We start from the raw sequence: 24188 nt of genomic DNA, 5'->3' as shown, positions 1-24188 counted from the left end.
GGAAGGTGATCCTTCCCCTCAACGCAGCACTGGTGAGGCCTGGAGTCCTGTGCCCAGTGCTAGTCTCCCCAGTACAAGGGGGACATGGATTTGCACTCACTGTCCGAATGCTTATACATAGTGTGAGACAGTAAAAATAAAGATTATAGTTTTTAACTGATTTAATTCCACATGTTGCTACAGAGCTAACCTGCTGAAACTGAAGCAGAGATGAAAAACACTGTGCTCAGTTTCTACAGAATAGGTACTGAGTTCCTGAAACACTGCTGTACTGACAATATTCATATTTTTATTGATATTATTCCATTTTTATTGATAGGAATTCAAACACTTCACACTGCTTAATTTAAAATGTATTTACACTATTCCAATCTTTTGTTCATTATTACATTAACATTCACAAAGTAAATACCAGTAAGAATGAAAAAGACAAGATCGTGCCCATATATCCAAATATTAAAACTCCAAAGGTTATATGAAATGTTACACATTTTCTTTGAAAACAAGTGTCCATTTTCAGTGAATTGTGAAAGAGACAAATCTTAACGGAAGAGTAAAAACCTGAATATGAAATACATTGACTGTGAAACTTAAGTACAAAACAGACCGTAGTTCTTGCACATCAGGATCTACCTTACTTGTATAAAAATCAGATCCTGACAGTATACAATGCTCAGGGTTCACACAATACTCTCAAGGCCTCATTTTACAGGGAAGGTATTACAAGGTATACAAGTAAGAAACCTTACATACGCTCTGACATGAGCCAGTGTAATCTTGCTTGATAAGGAATATAGAAAGAAGAGCTGGTTATGGAAAATTAACCTAAGGTGAAAAAAAAAAAAAAAAAAAGTATTTTTCCAAAATATGATTACTGAAATGACAGGTATATGATGCTTTAAAGAAAACTTCCTGCATTTTCTTGGCAATTCAGATATGCAGAGAGCATAGAAGAAACACATTCAAAAGTCAGAATTACTCTCCTTATTATAATTTTTCCACTGACTGAAATTGCATAAGAAGCAGATAAAAAAAAGCTGACAAACACTAAGCTTCATCTTTTATTTCTGAAAATCCTTTTCTTAGGGCCTACTTACTCAAGTGGGAACACTACAAATGCTGACATTTCCTAATAAAAATGAGTAACTGTATTATGCAAATATCTAATAATGTTTTAAGACTGAACTGTTTTACTGAAAATGAAAAGTGTTAATGTTGCAGTGATACATTTTCCCACATAACTGCAAGAAGAAAGGCATTTCTATTTTCATAGGTTAATTGAAATATGGATTAAAGGTTCTCCGAATTTTCATTGAAACTGATTTAATTTTGACAGGTTTGTTGTTCACTGTCCATGTATCCCAGTGAATCCCAGTTGCAAGAAATCTACCTGTGTAACGATGAACACCGTTAAGATTTGCAAGGCCACACTGGTTGAACCACCATCCAGTGCTGTCACTGAAGTTACTGCAGCTCTTTACAGGCTGTTGTTTAATAGTGCACACTGGCCTACATCCATCATTATCAACATCAAATGTGCTGAAAGGCATTGAATTCTGATTATCTTCTTTTCTGTATCCTCTAAAGGCATCACCTAAGTGCAAGAGATGAAATAGAATGATGATCAAGGAGTTATTTATGAAGAAACACTACAAACTTTTCCTTTAAAATTACCAGAAAAACAAATTTCCTCAAAAGCAGTTCAAGACAGCACTAATGAGTCTATAATGTGTTGAAGACACAGGAAAGGAAAAGTATAAAATATTCAGAAGTACGGAAGAAGTGATGGAATATCTTTACCCTCCTGTTGCTCTTAGTGATACACACTAACTCTGAAGGTAAAAGCTTCTGTCCTCAAAGACAGTGAAAAAAAAAAAAAATGGAAAAAAAAATAAAAGATAAAAGAAACGAGAAGAGCTGTTAACTGAAGATTTTCCAGGAATGTGCCCAAAGTTCCAGAGTGAGTCATGAGATGAAACTGAATTGTTTAAACACGGACGTCAGTGATTACTGGTTCTATTATCTTACTAAAAAATAATGTTTCTTACAGATACAGGTGGAATAAGGCACCAACGCTTTCAGAGAATAACTAATACTTTGATAATAAGTGAATATTCTTGCATATTAGTAAACATGAGGCAAAACAAAATTACAAAAATCTTTAAATTAATTAAAGAAGGAAGTTCTTACCAGCGTTTCCCGAATAATGCCCCAAATGGATTTTAAAAGAACATGCTTCATCCTCTATCCAAAATCCATCATACGCTGCATAAGCATGCTTGTCATTTTCTGATTCCAAATCCACATAAAGACTGAAACTAGTTGCTTTTTGGTTTACTATATGAAAAATCTTCCTCAATCCAAGCCAAAATTCCCCTGAAACAGAAATATAACGTATAGTCTATAAATTTCTAGAAACAAAAAGTGTAGCGTCTGCTAGTTTTCTTATTTTTGTTCCTGAATCAAATGTCTGATAGGCATATATTCCTTTGAAAGAGTAATGAAAGTAGAGTGGTCTCCTCACTTCAGTGGGAAAATCCATGAGAGAATTCACGTGTGCATCATCTTTTTTTCTCTGCAACAATATTAGAACTTTGTACACATGATGACTTTCAAACGTTCATCTCCAGCCTACTTCAGAAGAGTACAAAAACTAGAAGTGCTAAAGGTCCTCTTGACTAAATAGAACTCAGTAGTGCTCCTAGAAGCAATACTGAGAAACAAATGATAGTATGGTATGAAATGCAACAAAGCTCAAACCCTGTTCTCGAGATTTGCTGTCCCTGTAAATCACGCTTTTTTCCATGAAAAGTTGCTCCATGTGACCTGAACTTATTTGTATAGTTGAAAATGTGTGTGTTTCATTGCAATCCCAGATAAACTCCTGAAAAAGCAGCTGGTTTTAGGCTAGCTGGATGAGAGATGGCACTAAAAAAATAATACCACAGCAGTGTTGGTATTAGCTACTGAAATATTTCCATTCTCTTTCTAACCATTCCTAATGGTATAATATTACTGATTTTTCTTTCCTTCAGGAAAATATTTTGGAAGCATTATTAAAACCACTTAAGGCTTTTTTAAATCTGAAAAAAGATGGGAAAAATACAACTTCTACATTTTTCAGGATGAAAATATTGCAACATATTAAACACTTCTTGTGAGCAGAATACAATGGTTCAAGATTCCTGTAGCATGATGTCATTATTGAGAAGATTAGAGAATAGATTTGATGGAGGGGAAAAATCAAACAAACAAACAAACAAAAACTCTAAGTATAACTAGAAGTATAACTAGAATACTTCTTAAGAAACAAGAACTTTATTCTCCATACTCCTAAAAAAAACACACAAGTTAGTGGAAACGTAGCTTACATAAAGACAGCAAAAACACTGGGTCCAAAGCACTTAAGAGTATCTAAAATTAATACCAGATAGGTCACCAAATCCATCCAGATATTCAGACCACGTTCTCTGAAATGTAATGATTCCATCAGTTCTTTTCTGAACTACAGTCCATCCACCTCCTTGAAAATCCATGTCACACAAAACCTAACATAGACATAGATATTATTAAGTATTCTTGAAGCAGCTATGAAGAAGAAAATAACATTTTAAACACAATAAAGGTAGACTATTCTGATTCTTGCTAAACAATGTACCTTTCAAATATTTTAACAAAAAATCTTGAACAAAATTAAGTAATTAACCTGCAGTATTTTCCTTTATGTTCTTGTTAGTCTGCTGCATTTGAAGACTTCCTCAACCAGTGCAAACTATTGTGTGCAAATGTCTGCTCACATCAGATGGAAAAAATGCACTTTGATAAATGTTAATATATATTAATAGCAGCATGAGGTGGAAGCAACACGTAACATCATGTATTACTCTTGCAAAAAATTGCAGATAGAGGCAATAATAATGAATATACCTTTATTTCAAAAAAGCAAAATTGACACTACTTCTTTTGTGTTCTCCCCTACCATCATACCTTCCTCCCAAGAAAGACTGTCTTTGTGATCCCTGGGAGATGCAGAGCCCTTAAAAGGTGAGGGAATGGAAAAAGTGATAGTGATAAGCCAGTATATAATCATTTATGCTGGAACAGTGGAAAACTGTACATAAAAAGGGGCCCCAATCCAGGAAAGTCTCAATGTGAACATTTAACAGCCTGCAACTGAGCAGTCCCACTGAATACACCGAATCAACTCTCAAATTTCTTGCTTTATGAGACATCGCTAAAATTTGTGCCCAATGGTATGTCAAATGGCAATGGTCCAGCTGCTCTCTGCTCTACTATGGAGTATCACATTACATGGCACATTTTCTCTTCAGCCCATTTAACTTTAGACACATAATTGAGTTCCCTAAATAAGGCACCTAATTGTGCTTGTCTCCCCTCTAATCCCCCTTCTAGAGAGAAGTGGGCATTCATAATGTGGCTCTGGGAAACCAAGATCTAAATCACCTTCTGCAGGTGGCAGATACCTCCCACAGTCTACGGAAAGGGCCCTTTAGACTCTTGGCTGCACTCAGGGATTTCAGTTAAGTGCCCAAATTAAGTGCAATGCATCCCAATCACTTTGGGTATTTTTCAAGTGTGTCCCCACTGCCAGTGCTTCATCAGGTCTAACAGGAATTAAACATTCTTGACATCCTAATATAGACGGGTGCATATTGCACGTTTAGACAGTGCAACCACCTAAGGAGCAGTCTGAGTTTTACATGTTGCACCCCCATGGTGTGTACCACTCAGATACTTGGCGTGAAACCAAAGACTTTTCCCTTGGCAGGAGCACATCAACATCATACTCAGACCTTCTGTGACTTAACATCTATGAAAGACAGGCAGGCAACAAAGCTGCAATGTGATCTAATTAATGCAGCTTGGGCAGTCTTGGATCCTCAAGTAAGTCAATGACACTATATGCTTTGAGCAATTCTTATAACCCAAATACTGAATGAGTCATAGTAAAGGTCATGTGCGTGAAAGTACAACTGGAAAATCATTGGCTTTACTCCCTGGAGAGTCATGTGTTTATTTCAGTCACCCAAGGGAGGTGGAACTGGAATAAAAAGAAATATGTATGATTCCAAAAAGAGTGTTTAGATACAGATACTTAAAATGCATTAAAAATAATCCTATTGACTCATCCATTGCCTCAAGAAGAGGATTGCATGCTTGGCTACTCCTGTCACTATCAATCGGAAACAGAAGAGGAGCCCAGTTAGTCACAACATCAAACCCCGATCCAATATAAATCAGTGGGAGTGGTGATAATTCTCAGAAGGAGCAGATTTGGGTCTACATGAAAGATCATCAGCTGATTACTTAGATATGGCACATAAACATACTGCAGCTAAGCAAGAATATGAAATAGGTACACAAAAAATGGTCATTGCTGTATTTCTTAATCCCTTATATGCTGGAAATGATGTGACAACTTTCTTTCTTAAAGCCTTGTAATAGTTAATCCACTTTACAGCTTGTTTTATGTCCCATATCATGCAAAGTATCCAGGGCATGATTGCGCCAGGTACAATTTAAACTAAATGAGCAAGAAGTTGCTTCTACTGAATATTTTCCCTTTCCACCTTTAGTGTGCATAAGAAATATATTACAAACAACTGTGCAGTTTCGCTGACCCACCCTGGAAGTATCTTTGATTTAAATTTACTCATCAGGAAAGGAATCAGAAAGTGAGAATGTTTCAATTTTCCAGAGGAGAAACTGTTTTTAATTGCCTCGTGTTTGGATGCTCAGACAAAAGGCCATTTGAGACTAATTTTCTGAGATGACAAGAACCTGCAGCTCTCACCAAAACTGCATATTCTTAGGGCTCCCTGAATTCAGTTTTAAATTATCTCAAGTTAAACATCTAAAATCTAAGCTCACTTTTGAAAATGTGTCATTTCAAACATGAAGTCATGAGATCATGAGAAATTTTTAAAATAATTTTCTTCATTTATCTATATATGCAAATTATTCTAGAGAAATTTTTATTTTCAGATACATTTAAGGGGCAGCTAATTTTCCATTGCTGAAAAGGTCCTCATTTAAACAAATTGTTTCATACTGGCTTTGTTTTCTGTTTTTTATTTTCTTAATATGGGTTTTTACCTGTTTGTATTATTCTTATTCTTCAAATCTTCCAAAATACATGGCTATCAGCCTCTTAAGTGCATTACAATTTATTGTTTATATTTTAATGTCTTGATTTTTTTTGTTCATCCAGCATTTCTCTTGTACTCTTTTTATGCTTCAACACATGCAAAAAATGCATTAAACAGTTTTCCTTAAAATAACATTCTGTAGGGAACACACATCCTTTAGATATTTTTCTCTGAGAACTTTTTGGCACTATTTTTTCATTTCTGTGTAACATCTACCAGACAAGAAATGAGACACTCATTTCATGAGTGCAGAGATTTCTTCTCATTATTTATTGTTACCTTGTGGTTTTAATCAAATTATTATGATTTTTCCTTTTGTTTCTTGTTCTCCTTAAGGAACCTTTCCACCCATATAACTGATTCTCTGTTCTTTAGACACTGGCATTAACTTCAAATGTGGAAAAATTTTAAATATACTTTTGAAGTGAAAGGAGCTTTACCATTTCACATGAATTTGCAAAAAGCTATGACCAGACCAAGCAATCACTTTTCTCACATAGAGAGAAAAGTTATACCATCTCTCAGTAAAAGTAATCTGAGTGAGGCATAAATATTTCATCAACAGGATACCCCTCAGTCCAGAAGAAAGCAAATGCATTTTTTGCTACGGTTCAGCAGAGGTGAGGCAGACAGCATTTTCTGCATACTTATAAGCATGATTATTCTGCAAACACTTCTACCTGTCTTTGCCTTTATTTTACACGGAATGAACTCGCTGATGAGCTACAGATATTCTCCTTGAGCTCGCTGCATTGTATAGGGATAGCAACAGGCTTTTCTATCAGGGGTCTACAGAACCAAATCCATCATGTCTTTTGAGATCCCAGGATACTTCTGAAGCTTTTTCATAACAATGCTGAGCTCTTTTTCATAGCATTTTGTAGATTTCCAACTGGCTAGAGATAAAGGGATCCATCCTTCCTTTGTTATATAGAAAGGAAGACTTTAAAGTTAGATATTAAATTTTGCTATTTATTAGCTGGCTAAAATTCCACATTTTTTTCTCTGAAAAGTAATGACCCCAGCATGTACTGCAAAATTGAAAGTTTGTAAGTGCCATATCTGCCTTTCCACTATGCATAAGAAATTCCTAAGTAGAACAACCCAAAATAGAAATAAACTGGAAAAAAAAAAAAAAAAGTATTCCTTATGGTTGCATGCATCTGGTCATAGGAAACATGACTTCATGCTGCACTTCATCCTTTTTTCTTCATCTTAAGAATTTATGTCCTACAATGACTGGATATGAAGACTATTAAGTTTAGATGCTCTCTACCTTGAGTCTGAGTAATACTGGTGCTCAGACAAAAGCTTAAGCACCTATTTCTCAAGCTGATGTACATCTACACCTATATTTAGATGCCCAGACAATATCACGGTCCAAGCTATAGATACCAGCATCACCTCTCAAGAGAAGGCAACATTATAGAGTTGTCCAGCAAAGCAAAAAGTCCAATTTTAGGTCCAAATGGATGAGACTTTTGGCTCTTTACTTTCCATCTCTAACATAGAAGAGAACAGCATTTTTCAATGTCCAAAAGGGAGGCTTGAATTTTTCTTCAATTTTCCTCTTCTGTATATTTTTCACTGTATTTGAAAACTGATGATGGGATATTATGAGAGATTAAATTTCTTTGTAGAAACTGAGAAAATTTTCCAAATTATAGTAAAGGCAGGCACATTTGGATGTTTTAATACACTTCTTATTCATATGTTGGGATACTGTCAAGGAAAACACTTTAAATCTATTAAATATATTCTAAGTGCATATTCTTAAGTAAATTGTGACTAACATAAGAGTGAAATCTATTACCTCAAAAGGATAATTTGATCCTTCTGGATGAATAATGTACAGACCAGTTGGAGTTTTTGAAACTGAACCGATGGTATCTTTAATATCAGTGCAATCCAACCCTAGAGAACAAAGTATTTGATGAAGCTTGTTAGCACAACATGTTAAAAGAAATACAGCTTAAGCACAGAAATATTAATTTTGTTGGGAACTTATGAATGATCTCAAATATTGTCATGAAAAATTAAAATCATGTTTTGTCATGAATTTACCTTATAAATGAAAATTCTCTGAACTCCATTACGCTTGGAAAGAAGAACAAATTGCATTCTATTGAGAAAGTTCTATCTCATCTCAGCTGATCTGATACAGAAAGTAAAGATTTTATGTCTGGGTCTTATTCTACGGATTGTATTTGGGCAACACTTGTACAGAGTAAAAACACAAATTATCCAGGGAAGAATGTCTTCTTCCTGGAAATATTTGTGTCTATATTTACAAAAGCTTTCATATCGTAATGTTTATATAAAATGTTCTTTGCTTCTAAGTGTTAAGTCAGGTCTGTGTTAGACTCAAGAAAGCAGTTCCTAAGGTTACGAGGAGTGCTTAGAAGTAACATTTCCTGTAGTTGGAATAGACACTATAAAGATGAACAGTGTACAAGTGACTTCCATTTCATTTGAAAAAAGGGTATAGCAAATGCTGAGCACACTTTATTTCATTACAAAAGAAAGTACCGTTTAGCAACATCAGACCTGAACTGATGAGCTAATGATCATGCTTGGTATTTTGCATAAAAATCAACAAGATGCTAAACAGAATGCCCACAACTATCAGCTTGCAAATTATTTAAACCTGTCCTTACATAGATTCTTACATAGTTCACAAATTTTCCAGATTTTGTGTGTGCATACTAACACAGAATAAATACTGTACATGTTATAATTGCTTGTTTTTTGCTTTAACTTGTTCTTTGTTAAGATACTCTTAAAGATAAAAAAGGAGGAGGTCAAGACTAAATGTGAAAAATACTTGCCATGTGATTGAACTGCTTTGTAAGGAAGTGGATCCAAATGCTTTCTTAAAACTTCTGCATTCAGAAGAAGAACTCTGTTCATGAGTTCATTCACCTGCAAGTTTAAATAAAATACCTTTAAGTACAGTGCAGTGAGGAATTTTACATTCATAGGATGTTCTTTTTGATCCCTAGTAAATAAAATCTGAAGTTCTGATGTGTTAGTGATTTGTAACTTCATTATGTGAATTGGTCCAACTTTTCACTTATTGCATCCAAAATCATTTTTAGGCACAACTCTGGTTAATTCAAGAAAAGTCCTTCAGTTAGATTAAGCCTTTTAACCCGTATTGAGTGCACAGTGTTTGTAAACTACTACCAGAGTTAATGATGATATAATGTCATGCACGCAAATACACTGAGACTGCATAAAGCAAGCAATATGCAGGAATGGGCTGTCACTTCCCCTATTGCCACTAGGTTATGTAGCAGGTAACCATATATATATATATATGGTTATATATACATATAACCATATATATATAACCATATATATAACCAATAAATAATCAATATATAATCAATATAAGGAATGCTAATCACTCCTTATAGAAATGGAACTCACACCTTACCCGAAGTACAAGTGATGGTGATAGAAATTCTAATTCTACTGTTCTAATGATAAAATAATAATAAAAAAAAAATTCCTCCATTAGACAATAAGTGTAGTGCTAAATAATAATAAAAAGCCTTACAATAAAGAAAAAACTACCTGATTAGAAAGGTAATCCAAGGAAGACTGTTGATCATCCATCATGTTTCTCACCAGCTTTTTTGTGCTTCTTGCGTATTCAACAAGAGAGTTCTGTAAATTTCCTTTGAAAGAAATATGTTTACCCACTTCATTAGCACAAATTAGAAATATTCTTGACCAAATAATGACATGCTTATTTAAGATATCTAAATGAATATCGAAGGTGTTTACCCTTAGGATACCTAAAAAGATGCTAAGTATCTCAGTCTCTCTCATTGCAGTGCAGACATCTTAAGAAAAGATGACTCTTCATAAGATTTGAAGAATTTCATCTTCAGCTACTCAGATAACCAGTTAGTGGATACAACACAAATATAAATGCAACTGATAAAGGATAGATATGTAGGGTTTCCTGCAATTCTACATTTTGTTCATTCACTATTCTATTTACTCATGCTCCTGTTTTTTGCCCTGATGCTAAAAATACAAAAAACGAACTTGTCAGGTAATTAATAATAAATTTTAAAAATCATATGAGAAAGACAAGAATTTTGACAAAATTTTCTGAGGCTGGATAGCATCAGTTGATATGTAGTTTGTCAAGGTGATGAATAGAGAATATGTTGTGTATAGGTATCTACAGATGGCAAGCTGAAGTACAATTTCTTCTCACTTAATTTCAGACACCTAACTCTGCTGTTTAAATGAGGGACAGGCACCCTAGTCTTCCTCTCTAAGGAAAAGCTACAGATGTTCAGAGGACAACACAGACTTACATGGAATGAGTTGTTGCCTGGATTTGCCTGTCCCCACCAATAATTATAAAGAGAAACTAGCATGATAAACTTTGTCATCCCAGCTGCATGCAACACCCCAAATCTTCTGAACAATATTCAGCCTGGGCTGATGGGTCAAAGCCTGTCACATGTGCTCAAGAAGATTAAAAAATAAATTAGCGCAGCAAAGCATAGCATAGCAGAGGATTGCATAGCATGGCATTGCATAGCTTGTTGTGGAAAGTATTCTTTATGAATACATACTGCACATGTACTGTTTTTCCCCTCGTAAAATTTTAGCTTGAACATCACATGGTACAAGGCATTGTTCTTTTGTTTTGAAATATCTGCAGATTTATTTTTCTCTTCTGCCTTGAGTGGTTCGTCCACAGCTCCAACATTCCTTGTGCCCTGTTGTACCAAACAATGGAGGGGGAAACAAATTGATCATAAATGTATGTTAAATAGCTCAGTCTGCCAAAATGAAGCGGATTACTCCATGGATCTTCCTTTAAAACCTGCCTTTTTTTTTTCTTTTTTCTTTTTTTTTTTAAAGTTTTATCAGGCAATACTTGACAGAGCTGAGACCTAGGCCTATGAAGTATCTTCTGCTTAGCCATACTCCGCAAGAGTGTCAGAGGTAAAGAATAACCTCTATCACTTTTTAAAATACCGCCAACATTTCTGCTGTGGCATTTCTACCTGTGAGCACTGTGAACTGGAGGCCACAACTCAAAAATGCTTGCGTTTAAGAAGACTACATTTCAGGAACCACCACACCCAACAGACATCTCAAATGCTAATAAAGTTAATTTGACTGGACAGGAGAGGGCTTTTGGATTTACCACATATTACCAAAACACTTTCACTCTGCAATGACCCTAAATTAATGACTTAGACTCTGATCATGGAAATACTTCCACAAATTATTAATCTATGCACACGAGTAGTCCCAAACAGATTTGCAGACAAACCCAACATTTAAAATATTTTAAATGCTCTTTCAGAGGAGAGAGTAAAGGGACTGTATTCACAGGGATAAAATATCTGAAATGGTAACAATCAAAGCATTGGCAAAAGTAGTTTCAAACTGCTGCACTTATTTATGTCATTTTAAAATAGTATTTTCATATATAATATTTTTTCTTCCACAGTGCCAGGTAGCATAATATAAGTGAACGTCTCTGATTCATCACTTAAAGAAAAGCTAAAAGTAATCCCTGAAATATGCGTCATTATAAAAAGTCTAAGAAACATATTCTCGTTTGTCTTTGTTTCTTAATTCCATAATCTCAGCAAGGCACAGCGGCACGCTCCTATACTGCACTTTCAGATGTAAATAGGACCCGTAGGAATGCAAAGATTTTAATGAAAAAGAAAATTTATTTAGACTTGACTGTATCTTCAGCATACTTGTTCTCCTTTCCTGCTTCAGGTTTCTCCTTTTGGTTTTGGCACTACACTGACCCCACTCTGAACAGTTTTTTTTTTTCCTATTTTTGTTTTTTAAAAGTGAAACTAAATAAATTAATGATCAATAAATATTAATAAATAAGTAAAGGAATTAAATTATAAACAAAGATATTTTACCAAAAAAAAAAGTTTCTGAATTATTTTAATTGCTTTTTGTGTTTAAAGATAAATAAATGCTAGAGATCTAAAAAAATATGTCTCTTTAATATAGAAGTAACCACAGAATAAAGGAAGAAAAATTCTATAACAGTTATAAATAGATCAATTAAAACTTACAAATAGTTCACTTGAAACCAAGTTTTGTTCCAGGGCTTTACCACAGCAACTCACCAGCTGTTCAGTTAAATACCGTTCAGAACATATTTTAATCAATAATTGTGTTTTTAAAAAAGCCAACATGAAAGAGGCAATTAAATCTAACCTCAGCAATTCAAGTGAAAACTGTGATGCTGCCAAGACCAAGAGTTACTCTGCCTTTACAGTGATATAGATGAGATTAAAAATATGGCCTAACCACTGAGCTGTGATAAAAGACATTATGACAAAATTTTTCTCCTAATATACTGAATTTCTACAGCTTATTTTCTCTATCTGAAAATACCTGATTCTTCTGTGTTTTCATACTTATCCTGAATAGAGCAGTCTATATTTTAAAAAGCATTGGCTACTTTTCTGAGAAACTATTCAGTTATATTCACTATCTTATCTCAGCAAAGTAATTGAAAATCTTACCTTAGATGAACAAGGTTTGACATTAGTTATGACAGTCTCTCCCCAGCTGACCAAAAAAATACTAAGAGATATCAATGAAGTTACCCTAAAGCAGTTCATCTTTTACTTGAAGAAATGCAAATGTTTTGACGGGTTTCAAGTTTCTGTGGAAAGGATTGTACACTATGAAGTCCTGAGCTAACTATTCGGGAATGTGTAGAGCACAAAGAGCAGCCAACACATCAGTCCTTTAATGCCTGCATTTAATAAAACATATTTCAGTTGCGCAGTAGGTTTTATATACTACACTATTTGTCTCCTGAGAGCAATTACCACTTATTACCTGTAGATGACACTTCAAACATACATTGTCATTGTGGTAAAACTGTGACAGATTTTCTTATATGCTGTTTTTGAGCATTGGTATATGTGGTGCTGAGTAGCTGAGACTAGTAGAAAAAAAAAAATCATCATTTTTCATCTTTTTACAAAGGTTTTCATCATTAAAATAAAGGTGTTTACACTGGTGTGGTGGCAGAGCACTACAATTGGCTGTGGAGGCAATTTTAGAATATGTCCCAAAAGCAAACTCTGTATAGAAAAGTGAAAAATATTACTCTAAACTAATATTTTATATTACATTGAGAATTACTGGGAAGAAAATAGCAGTCGTTCAGTCTCACTGGTAGACCATCTTTGGGAACAGTGGTATTGAGAGTGGGACAATCATTCAAACAGAGAAATTTTTACCCCTGAAAAATGTCAAAGTACAAGAGAATGTCCTGAAAAATAAGAAAATTAAATTTAGTTCAAAGAAACTTAATTAAAACTATGTAGCAGACACTTACAGATTTCACACACTCAAATACACAATTTTGGTATCTTAAAAAATTAGATGTGATATTTTAACCAAAAAGGGAAATTGTCTTGAAAGTTCATGAAGGTCCAAGAGAGTTTTAGCTATGCACGAACGTTAGAGAATTTAAATTGTTTGTGATCTGACTGAACAAATGAAACCTCAGCTTCTAGCAGACCACTAGATATAAATTGTCTAAAGGACATTGAGAATACACTGTTCAACATCACCTTACGCTAGTACAGCCAATGTTCTAAATTTGTCTCAATGCTGTGGTTCATCTCCATCCCTGTCTGAAGTTGGAATACACTGGAAATTACATTGGAAAGAGCCTTTACCATAACAAGATCTGAAAGCAGTTGCAAGTGGTGGGTTAATCCAATGTTAAATCCAGATTTTAATATTTTTTAATCCAATGTTTTGTTTCAAAATTAATAGCTAAAGGGCACTAAGCACCTTTAACTGGCCTCTTCCTGAGAGGAGAACATTCAACTGCCTGTGAAAGCTTTAACAACTTTGTTTTTTCAGTATTTCACAAAATCAAACTTTAAATTTGTTCTGAAGTACCACAAGCACATTATAGTTTTCCAAGATAAGAGTTACTAGAATTTTACAAATGCATCAGTTGATGCTTGCCTTAAAAAAAAAAAAAAAAAAAAAAAAAAAAAGCATTTTATGATCCACAGTACAGCCTTGTGTGAAGGTGAAAAGATTTCCATTGCTACCCATAAATGACATTAACGGGGAATGAATATTTCCTATACACAGAAATGGGAAGAGGAGGCAAATTTCAGAAGGGAATAGTTAAAATGATCAGAACCTTGGCTGAACTCCTCCCATGCAGTTACCTACACAGATAAACTGCAGCTTGGACAAAGGCTAAAGGGCACTAGCAGATTAATCCCCCCCTGGAACAAGAAGGAAAGAAAAATGTATTTCTGCACCAGCATAGCTGTGCTCAGGCTTCAAACAAGATTTGTAATAAATTCAGTCTGTCCTGCACAGATTTAAAAGCTGATCTTGTCACTGGAATATCAGTCTCTAGCTCACATTAAAATTTATGAAACTTCTTTCAAATCAGCGGCCAGAGCGGGACCTTCCATTTTGTAACCACTTGAGATCAGGCTGCTTGCTGTCTCAGAATAATCATACAATTCTCTAATACATGGTCCTCAGCTAGTGATCTTCTCATCCGACAGTCTGAAAGATGTGAATTATTAATATAACATAATCCTAAATTTCAGAAAGTATCCAAGATGAAGCTGTGAGTTTTGCTGGTTAAGGTCAAAATTTGCAGTAAGTCTAAAGAAAGATGCTCAAATTCTGTACTTGTTTCACAGCTCTGATGCAGTCTTCTTTGGGTGACTCTGTTCTCAATACTGATCAAGTCTTCTAAGGCTTCCTAAGTGAAATGCTGCATTTTATCAGGATAACTGGAATATTCAAAGTGTGAGTTGAAAAAGCATGTAAAAAGTACCATCTAGAGGCAGAAGAGTGACAACCAGTTTTCCACCTACAACGCAGAAAAGTTCAGACTGGGCAAAGAGGTGAATTTGGGGCTGTTTTTTTCTGAACTAGATGTGAAAGACTTCCATTTTAGGGCCTTTTCAACAGTGATATCTGGGATATTGTAAATATGAAGCATTTTTGGCAATCTCCGCATCAGTGGTCTTGACTGTAAAATGGTACGAGAAACACCTACTTCATAAGCTGCTACAAATATGTGCAAGGGTGTCTGTGGAGAAAAGTATTTTACAAATGCAGAGTAATATTTTTACCCTCCTGGTCAAAGACATAGAACAGCTGCACACTGAAAAAGAGAAGAACTGGTTTAAGCTCAAATACAACAGCCAAGAAACGTCTCGCCAGGAAATCACCAAGGCATTTAGCCTTTTGCTGACAACTCATCCAAGGAATGGCAACATCCCAAGACAACACACCCTGCTTTGCCTGAAAAATAAAATGAAGATTTTTCACCCTTAAGAAGTTTTTTTTTTTTTTACTTTGCAGAAGTATAACCTGTTTAAAATTTATACATATTTTTACATATCTTTTTATTATTTTGCAAAGTACATATTTTTTATAAAATGTATACAAAATTACATATTTTACGTATTTTTTATTATTTCTTTTTATTTACATATCTTTTTTATTTATTTTTCGTTGCGGTTTTTGCATTCTGTGCTCTGAAAAAGTGTTTATCCTGTTCTTGCCAGGTCTTCTCCACCAACAGACTCCACGTACGTCCCTGGAGAGATCTGCGAACCCATCAGCAGCAACGGGCTCAGAAAGGCGCTTCGTTTGCCCTGCAAAACGAAGGAGAAACGTGGTTGTCCGGGAGACCGGTTTAAAATAAATAAATAGATAAATCAGTTAGCATCCTGCTCTTTGTAGAGAGGCTGGGAAGCCCGGGGAGACCTCCTCCGGCAGCGGGTCCCTCAGGAGGCGGGCAGACACCCCGGGGTAGCCAGGGCCCGCTGCCCACCTGCCCCCGGGCACCTCCACAGCCCAGCCCGGTTCGGCTCTGCTCGGCCCGTCCCGGTTTAAGGCCACCCATGGCAGCACCGCCAAACCGCCGTCCCCTCAGCCGCTGCCCCGCCGCCCCGCCCCGTTGCGAAGGAAGCGGCGTCGCCGGTTGCTACGATGGCGGCGGGGCCGCCTGAGCAAGGCTGAAGTGCCTCAAGAAACGCCGAAACCCGCTCTCGGTCCCCCCGGTAGGGCGGCGGTGGGTCCGGATCGCCTCATGGAGCCCGGCGGGGAAGCGCTCGGCCGCCGCCTCCAGCGCTGGGCGGCGGGCGGGGGGGGCGCCATGGCGGATCCCGGCGCGTATCCTTCCTCCGCCGCGGGGCCCGGCGCTGAGGCGGCCGGGGGAGCCCTCAGGGCGCCCGACCCGGGGGCGGCCTCACGGGCAGCCGCGGGGACCCCTGCTCGCTGCCGAGGTCGTCGGGCTGCCTGGACCCCCTGTGGGGTGGTGGGCTATGGGGCGGGGGGTATGGGGCGGTGGCATCCCTGTCAGGATTCCCCCCATCAGGGGTTGCCTCTGAGGTGGCTTAGAATAAAACTCCTCCGCCATTGTTTTTAAACAACTCTAACAACAACCTAAGAAGTCAACTTTTCCATAATACTCTTCCTTGTTTTCCCTCTTCTCAGAGATACTGCCCTTGGGAATTATATTTTCCATCCTCATTGGGAAATCTGTGTTTTCTTCAGTTTTAAGTAATGGTGTAAGAAGTACTGACACAAGTTGTCAGCTCTGCCTGTACCATACTACTTAAATCATTATTTCAGTGAGGCATGGCTCTGTGGAGAGCTGTTATTATCCAACAATATTAATTAATTTCACCGTGTAAACAACTAATCCTTTAGATACTAGCGGGAGAGGGGGGGTATTTTTGCTGTTTAAACATCTTCATTGTGATACAAGTATCCATATGGTACAAATTTAGATAAGAACATCAAAATGTATCTTCAAATTTTTTGACATTTTTCATCTGCAGATATCATAAGAAGTGAGTGCAAGCAATCAGTTAAAATCACTGTAAGTAGTAAAATGCAATTGTATTTTTTTCTGGATGAACATTAAGTGAGATATGACCATAATACATATTTATGGGACCAACTGTTGCATAGTTAGTCAAACAGCATATCAGCATTTTGTATCTTATGTATAAAGTTTGCCCTCTCCCAAAAAGACATGTAGAGTCAAACAGGCATCTGGTAACAAGCTCTTGGATACAGGTCCCATTGTCCTTAACACAAGACTAGGGATGGAGCTTTAACATTTGATTTTGGATGGGATTTAGAAGAAGAACGTTGGGCGTTGAAAGAAGATCAAAAGCTATTTCGGAGTAAGGCACAGAAATATTTGATAGAGACAAACAGAAGAAGAAGGTAAGGAGCTAGGGCTCATTGGTGGGAGATCATAAAAAACTGAGAAGCTTGAGACAGGTCAATATATTTCTCCTGTGTGCATGTTCACTTTGCTAAATAGCCTCACTGCTTTGATCGAAAGGTATCTAGTTTGTTTGTTTGTTTGTTTTTGTTTTTGTTTTCTTTTTTTCTCAATAGGACCAATAAATTATAAAGGATGAATATTCTGAGGTACTACTTTTTGGACAGTCAATATAGTCACCTCTTATTGTATAAAATAAAGGTAACTAGGTAACTAGAAGGTCCATCTTGTGGCTCTGATCTGCATTTATGATACACTTCCATTTTTTGTTAGTTTCAGTGGATTTGTAACACATGAGTTCAGATATACGCTAAGAGCAGGCAGGCCGTTATCCCTGCTTTCTAAAGTGTATGCTCTTCTGTGTATGAAGTGTATGCATGGAGTAACAGCTGGACAGCCTCCCCTATGGAATGTGGCTTTGTAATCCCACTGCCCAGTAAGTGCAATGCTAAGCCTCCCTAATTAAGCAGTATATTTTTCATCAAGTTATTATGTACTGATTTTTTAAATGGAACTTTGAATATCCTGCATTTCCTCATATGTGAGAATGCAACATCATGAAATATTCTTTGACAAATGGGTGAAGTAAATTGTACACTGAGATGTTTCAGTGCAGTGGTGTAGGTAGTTTGGTAGGCACAGGGGGCTTTTCCCTAGCACTCAGGTCATACTCATATAAAAGGGACTGACTGTGTACTCTAGAGACAGATGGGTTCCTCCCTGAGACATTTCAGAGCCAGCCTCAGCCACAGACCAACTTCATCTGCCTAGTCTACTCTCTGAAACACTCATCCCCCATAGTATCCATATCAGGTGATTTGCTATGCAACATTTATTTATTGACATGGGTTGAGAAGTCGTTAGAGGCATTAGATACTGCTTTTACTGCTGGTTTAGCTTCACAAAAGCCCAGCATAATGTGCTGTCTGCATATATTTTGAAATATAAAGGAAAATGGAAGAGGTAGTAGTATCACCTGGGAGTGATTAAATACTGTGTGATCCACAGGCTTTGCAGATAATAAACTGAGACTCAGCTGAAAGATCAAATATCTTGTTTAGTGTTCTGGAACCGTACTCCTGTAACACCATGCATCTCATGAACACTATTTATCATATGTTGGTCTTGAAATATTATACTCTGATGGAAAAGCAAGCACTAGACAGCCTGCATATTTTTGATGGACTAGGGTAGCTAAACCAATGCTCGTTGATACATAAATACATTTCCATATGAATTCATTGTGGCCTTAAGAAACAATATAAATCCAAGTTACCCAGGTGAGCCAGTTAAAAACGTAGGTACGGTATTCATAGAAGGAAATTGTTTCCATTTGTGGTAATTGAAAACAAGTATCATAAGCAGTTTAGATGGAAATCTGTGGTGACAAGTCTTCTGCTAACTGCAAATGAGTTAGTTGTCTAATGTTAAAAAGGTAGTGAGTGCATACACTATTAATAAACCGTGAAATATAATTCAAAACTTCGGGCCATTGCATATATGGTGGAAAGCAATTTAGAAGTCAAAAGTTCATTGAAATTGAATATTTTTTGCCAAAAGTTATGGAGGTAGGAAGTGATTTATCTTCTAATGGATCAGCCATCAGGTTACGTCTCAAATCTGTGTATGAGCTAAGATCCATTAGCTTTGTAACACATTGTAAAGGTGTTAGCTATGATGATGGTTTCTCAAGGGTAGCATGACTCCTTTAAGCTCCACATTCTCACCTGACAGCATCCTAAATTCTCCCTGACAGGGCTTGCAGGCTTGTGTCAGAAGTTATTCTTGGCACTGTTGCTTTATAATTTCAAAACTGGAATTTTCTCTTGATATTTTTTTCTTTCAAATATACAGAGGAGACGGGAGTGCACTGTGTAATATGACAATTTTTTTTCTACTTCTAACCTTCATGCAGAATGGCTGAGGTAGGAAGGGACCTCTGGGTCCATCTGGTCCAACCCCTGCTCAAGCAGAAACACCCAGAGCAGGCTGCCCAAGACCATGTCCAGACAGCTTTTCAAGATCTCCAAGGAGGAGACTCCAGGATACTGTTAGGGTTCTTTGCTGCACAGGCACATTGCTGGCTCATGTTCAACTTGGTGCCCACCAGGACCCCCAGGTCCGTTTCTGCTCTTCTGGTTTCCACCTAGGTGCACCCCAGCATGTCCTGGTGCCTGGGGTTGTTCCTCCCCAGGTGCAGGACTCTGCACTTCTCCTTGTTGAATTCCATGAGGTTCCTGTCAGCCCACTTCTCCAGCCTGTCGAGATCCCCATGGATGGCAGCCTGTGCCTCTGGTGTATCCACCACTCCCCTGAGTTTTGTGTCATCTGCAGTCTTGCTCTGGGTACACTTTGCTCCATTATCCAGATCATTAGTGAAGATGCTAAAGAGGACTGGACCCAGCATTGACCCCCGGGGAACACTGCTAGGTGCCACTGGTCACCATCCACTGTCATTGGCTTTTCAGCCACTTTTCCATCCACCTCACGGCCTGCTCATCCAGCCCATACACCAACAACTCATCTACAAAGATCTTATGGGAGACAGTGTCAAAGGCCCTGCTGAAGTCTAGGTAGCCTATCACCTGGTCTTTCCTCATCTACCAGGCAGTCATTTCCTCATAGAAGCTTATCAAGTCAGTCAACCATGGCCAAATTTAAGGTCAACCTTAAATTTACAAAGCCTCTTCCGAAAAGCAATAGCAGTGAATCTCCTCTTACAAACAGACCTAGGGAAGAAAGAGCAGAGCTGTTCTCAGTCTTGTTTTATTTAGGTTCTTTCTCCTTCTGTTGCATTGTGAAGAACAACTTATGCATTTGGGTCTTCTGTGTGTGTGTGAGTTGGTTTGTTGTTTTTTTTTTTTTGGAAGAACCACCACCAGTCTGTCTTTAAACATGGTTCTACCAAGGATGAGGCCAAGTCTGTTAGCCTCTAGTGCCCAACACTTTTGAAGCTAGCGAGATCTCCATATGCAGAGAGGTTGCAAATTGAAGTCCTTTGTTTTCAACCTCTTCTAAGTGGTCTTGTAATGAAATTTTCCCTGACAGATTGCATTGACCTGTTGTCAATACATCTAAAATGCAGCAGCTTCAACATTAAAAATGATCCACTTCTGACAAGATGTGCTCCGTTAATTAATGTATTAGTAAAAGAAAAAATATAACTTGCACAGAGAAAAAGCAGGTGTAGCTTTGGAGAGTAAAGCCTCAATAACTTAAGTCACAGATCTTTTTCAAGGTGAATACTTAAAAGAACCTGTGTTTACATCCTATCTGATGCCATCAGTTTCTTTGCATCCTTGTACAGACCAAACTCCTTCGTTTTGTATTAACAACAGTCCTTCAACATAATGAACAACCACGCAGATTATCTTCCCACAAGTTGCCTGAGTCACTCCTCGATTGTCTCACTAATATGTAATGTTGCAATTTCAAGATCAGTTTAAGAATTAAATGAGCTCTGGGGCAGCAGCTGACATATTTTGTTTAAATAACAGTATTTCAGCAATAAGAACTACTGACTAAGCACATACTTTATATAAATGAATAGGATATCATATTTTGTGTTTATATGCAGGGAACTGCAGCCATCCTGCTGGTACTGCTCTGGAAAATGCATATCCCATTTCACTGTGAGGTTACTGGCTGCAGGTAGATGGTTGGGTCAGGAAGCAGAAAATCTTATGCAATTGTGTGCGTGCATTTTTAAATAAACCCTGCAGTCGGCTGTTGTGGGTCAGTGTTTTGAATTACCTTGAAATCTGAATAGCTAACCCATCTGTTGTAATTGGGGAAGGAAATATTTTCCCAGTTTGTATCAGTTCTCAATTTACTCACTGCTGTTTTTTCAAAAAAGAAAATAATAATAATTTTCAATGTATGCACAAGCTTTGTGCTCCACCTACTGGCTGATTATCAGTGATTATTTAATAAAAGCTCTTTAAGTTCAGTTTTTGATAGAGAACCACAAACATTTTAGAGCCAGAAAAGGGAGGAAAATGTTAGCACCTGGCAAGTAGAGGAGACCAAGCATTAAGAATTTGGTATTGCTTTCTACATGAGAATGAAACTGCAAAAAGCAGCGGTCAGTGCAACCATGCCAACCTGTCATCCAGCGCTGCCGCTGCTGCAGACGGGCCACAGGATTGTGCTGACTTTGCAAGGTCTCAGACTGGGGGCTTGTCAAGCGTGCTCTGTCTGAACTTCTCGTGACCTGCCCACAGCTTTGTTTTGCGTGCTTTAGCTGGAACAGCAATTTTTCTAATTGACCAGGTGTCTGCGGCTAATTTATTTCGCGTTGTTTGTCTTTTTGTGAGCATGGTTTTATACAGATAGCAGTAACAAGCAGCTATCTGTGCAGAATGAAGTATTTACGACTAACCTGATGACACAGCGCAGAGAAACACAGGCCTGCTACGAGAGCAGAGGTCTCAGGATCTGGGGGCGCAGGTTGCAGCGTAGAGGAGTGCAGGCTCGGGATGATAAGAGCTGGCACACAGGCTTGGCACTGGAGACCCCACAGCTATAAACAACTCACCGCTAGTCAGTTAAAGAAACGCAGACCTGGAGCTGGCATAACTGGCTTTAGAGGTAATGGAGAAGAATGAAATAGCGTGTGATACGTGTAAAAGGCTCCCTGTGTGGACTCTTTGGATGGACTGTGGAGCTGCAGATCCATGAAGGAAGAGCAAAGGTGTAAAAGCATCGCAGCAAACATAAAAATGACTCCAAGTGGATCCTGAGGTGAGGAAGAAGGAAGCGTTAGCAAGAACATCATATTGCTCCTGCTGAAGGGACTCCAGATGCTGACAACTCACTGCAAAAGCCCAGGAGCACCAGAACGAAACTACCAGCCTTGGGACCCAGAAGAGAAAGGGAAGAGTGAGCATAACGTCAGAAAATGGGAAGAAACTAAGAGTGAAACTCTTATTTAAGAATTTCATCCATTATTACTATTGCTGAGGCTTTCTCTGTATGGAAATATTCCAACTGTGTTAGTATTTTTCAATAACAATTATATCTGGGCTAACAGTGTCCAGATTAGTCCCTTAAGATTTGAATTATCCTAACAAAAAGTTCTTGGCTTTATATAAGGTAGGCTTCGTTTTTGCTGATAAATGAGGTTTGGAGCGCAGCGAATTGATGGATAGAGTGGGCAGCTCTACTGTGGACCCTTGGGGCGTTTTGGAGCACAGGCCCCGTGAGCCCTAATGGTCAGTCCTTCTGAAGCCCGTACAGCAGTTTGGGGCTGTCCCTTTTCATTCAACATACGATCATCACAGAAGATGAGGGAGTACAGTTAATGTGTATTCCTATGGCCCCGGCGAGTATTTCATTTAAATGAAATAATTGATTTATGAGCAACCTCCATGGAACCTTTTAATGATACAGGGCATTTCCTGTTTGCTCATGAATAACATTTGGAGTGTGATACCCTATTCTACCCTTTCCTTGATCTTGCTGTAGTCATTAAGTGTACAAATACCCTTCCTCATCAACTTTAAATTATTGTGCACTGGTTTGCAAAGAAGGTATGACACAGGGTATTTGTATCCTTATGAAAATCACCAGCTCAGTATCAAAAGACTCATTTCATAGTGTTCCATATGCACTGTATATATTCCTTTTTTTTTTCATCCAAGGCAGTAATAAGCATTTAGTCCACCTATGACTGTAGCATCCATCACTCCACTGTGAAGGTAATTTAATAAAATTAACCAGGAAATAGTTTTACCATCTGGTTACACTGTTTTTAGCATGAAAATACCTTCCACATAATGTCTGTATATGCGAAGCTGCTAAATCTTCTAAGTTTCGTATTCCAAATTTGCTATAAACATTTTGGCAGCCGTTGCAAAAATTGCTGCACCAGTGGATTGTTTATAGTAGACAGAAAAACCAGGTTAAAAAAACACCAATCAGGAAATTCTTCTGCTAACTCCCCATCTTAAAGCCATACTCTTTTGCCAATATTACATCTGTGATATGAACCTAAGTTGGTGGCTTAGTCTGGTGGATGAACAAACATTTGTTTCAACTGGTTTTCTGTAAGATGTCATTGTGCGTTTGTAAAATGATTTCTTTTACATAATGCACCTGGGTCTCCCAATTTACATTCTGTAAGGTCAAGAAGTTAATGATGCAGGCTTCGTTGAGTATCTTTAAAGATACATTTCCTTCCAATTAAAACAAAATGCTATTTCTCCCTCATGTCTTACTCCAAACTGCATCAGCAATTGGACCTTCCCATTTCCAGCTATATGGAACAAGAGTATTTTTTTAATTCCAGCTGTAAGGAATGTGGAAGAGCGCAGCTATGTCATACTCCAAAATCCCTTTAAAAATAAATAGCGAAAGGCTCTGTCAGAATTTGCTCGTTCCTTTTTGGAGTTATACTCTGGAACTATTCCAGGTGCAAAGTTGTAGAATTTCCCACATGTCTGAATTTAACAGCTATAGTTCAACTAAAGGCCTTCTTGAGCAGCTTCTAGAAATATTAAGGAGATGGAGAAGAATGTTTTTAAAATACTTTCGGGGGTAAGCAAGTCTGTTTCCTCGATTGTGATTTTCCTACACTTTGTCAGCATAAAGATGTATAATATTGCATATTTCTCTATTTAACCCAAGTGAAACACAGAAATACTGAAAGCTGAAAATAAACTCTCATTCTATTTCTGAAACTTCTAGAT

General features: G+C 37.5%; 1 protein-coding gene across 1 annotated transcript; it reads right to left on the bottom strand.

Annotated features, from left to right (window-relative positions):
* Window positions 1-354: 354 nt before the first annotated feature.
* ANGPTL5 (angiopoietin like 5) lies at window positions 355-12811 on the bottom strand. The gene is given in 9 exon segments (XM_035542566.2): window positions 355-1594; window positions 2191-2376; window positions 3428-3548; window positions 7984-8084; window positions 8999-9092; window positions 9750-9853; window positions 10772-10843; window positions 10846-10918; window positions 12713-12811. Coding segments are annotated over 9 exon segments (1170 nt in total). The 3' UTR covers window positions 355-1274.
* Between the last annotated feature and the right edge of the window lie 11377 nt (window positions 12812-24188).

This window comes from Cygnus atratus, chromosome 1 (assembly GCF_013377495.2).
Source record: "Cygnus atratus isolate AKBS03 ecotype Queensland, Australia chromosome 1, CAtr_DNAZoo_HiC_assembly, whole genome shotgun sequence".
NCBI classification, from domain to species: Eukaryota; Metazoa; Chordata; class Aves; order Anseriformes; family Anatidae; genus Cygnus; species Cygnus atratus.
This window is presented reverse-complemented; position numbering and strand designations above follow the sequence as displayed.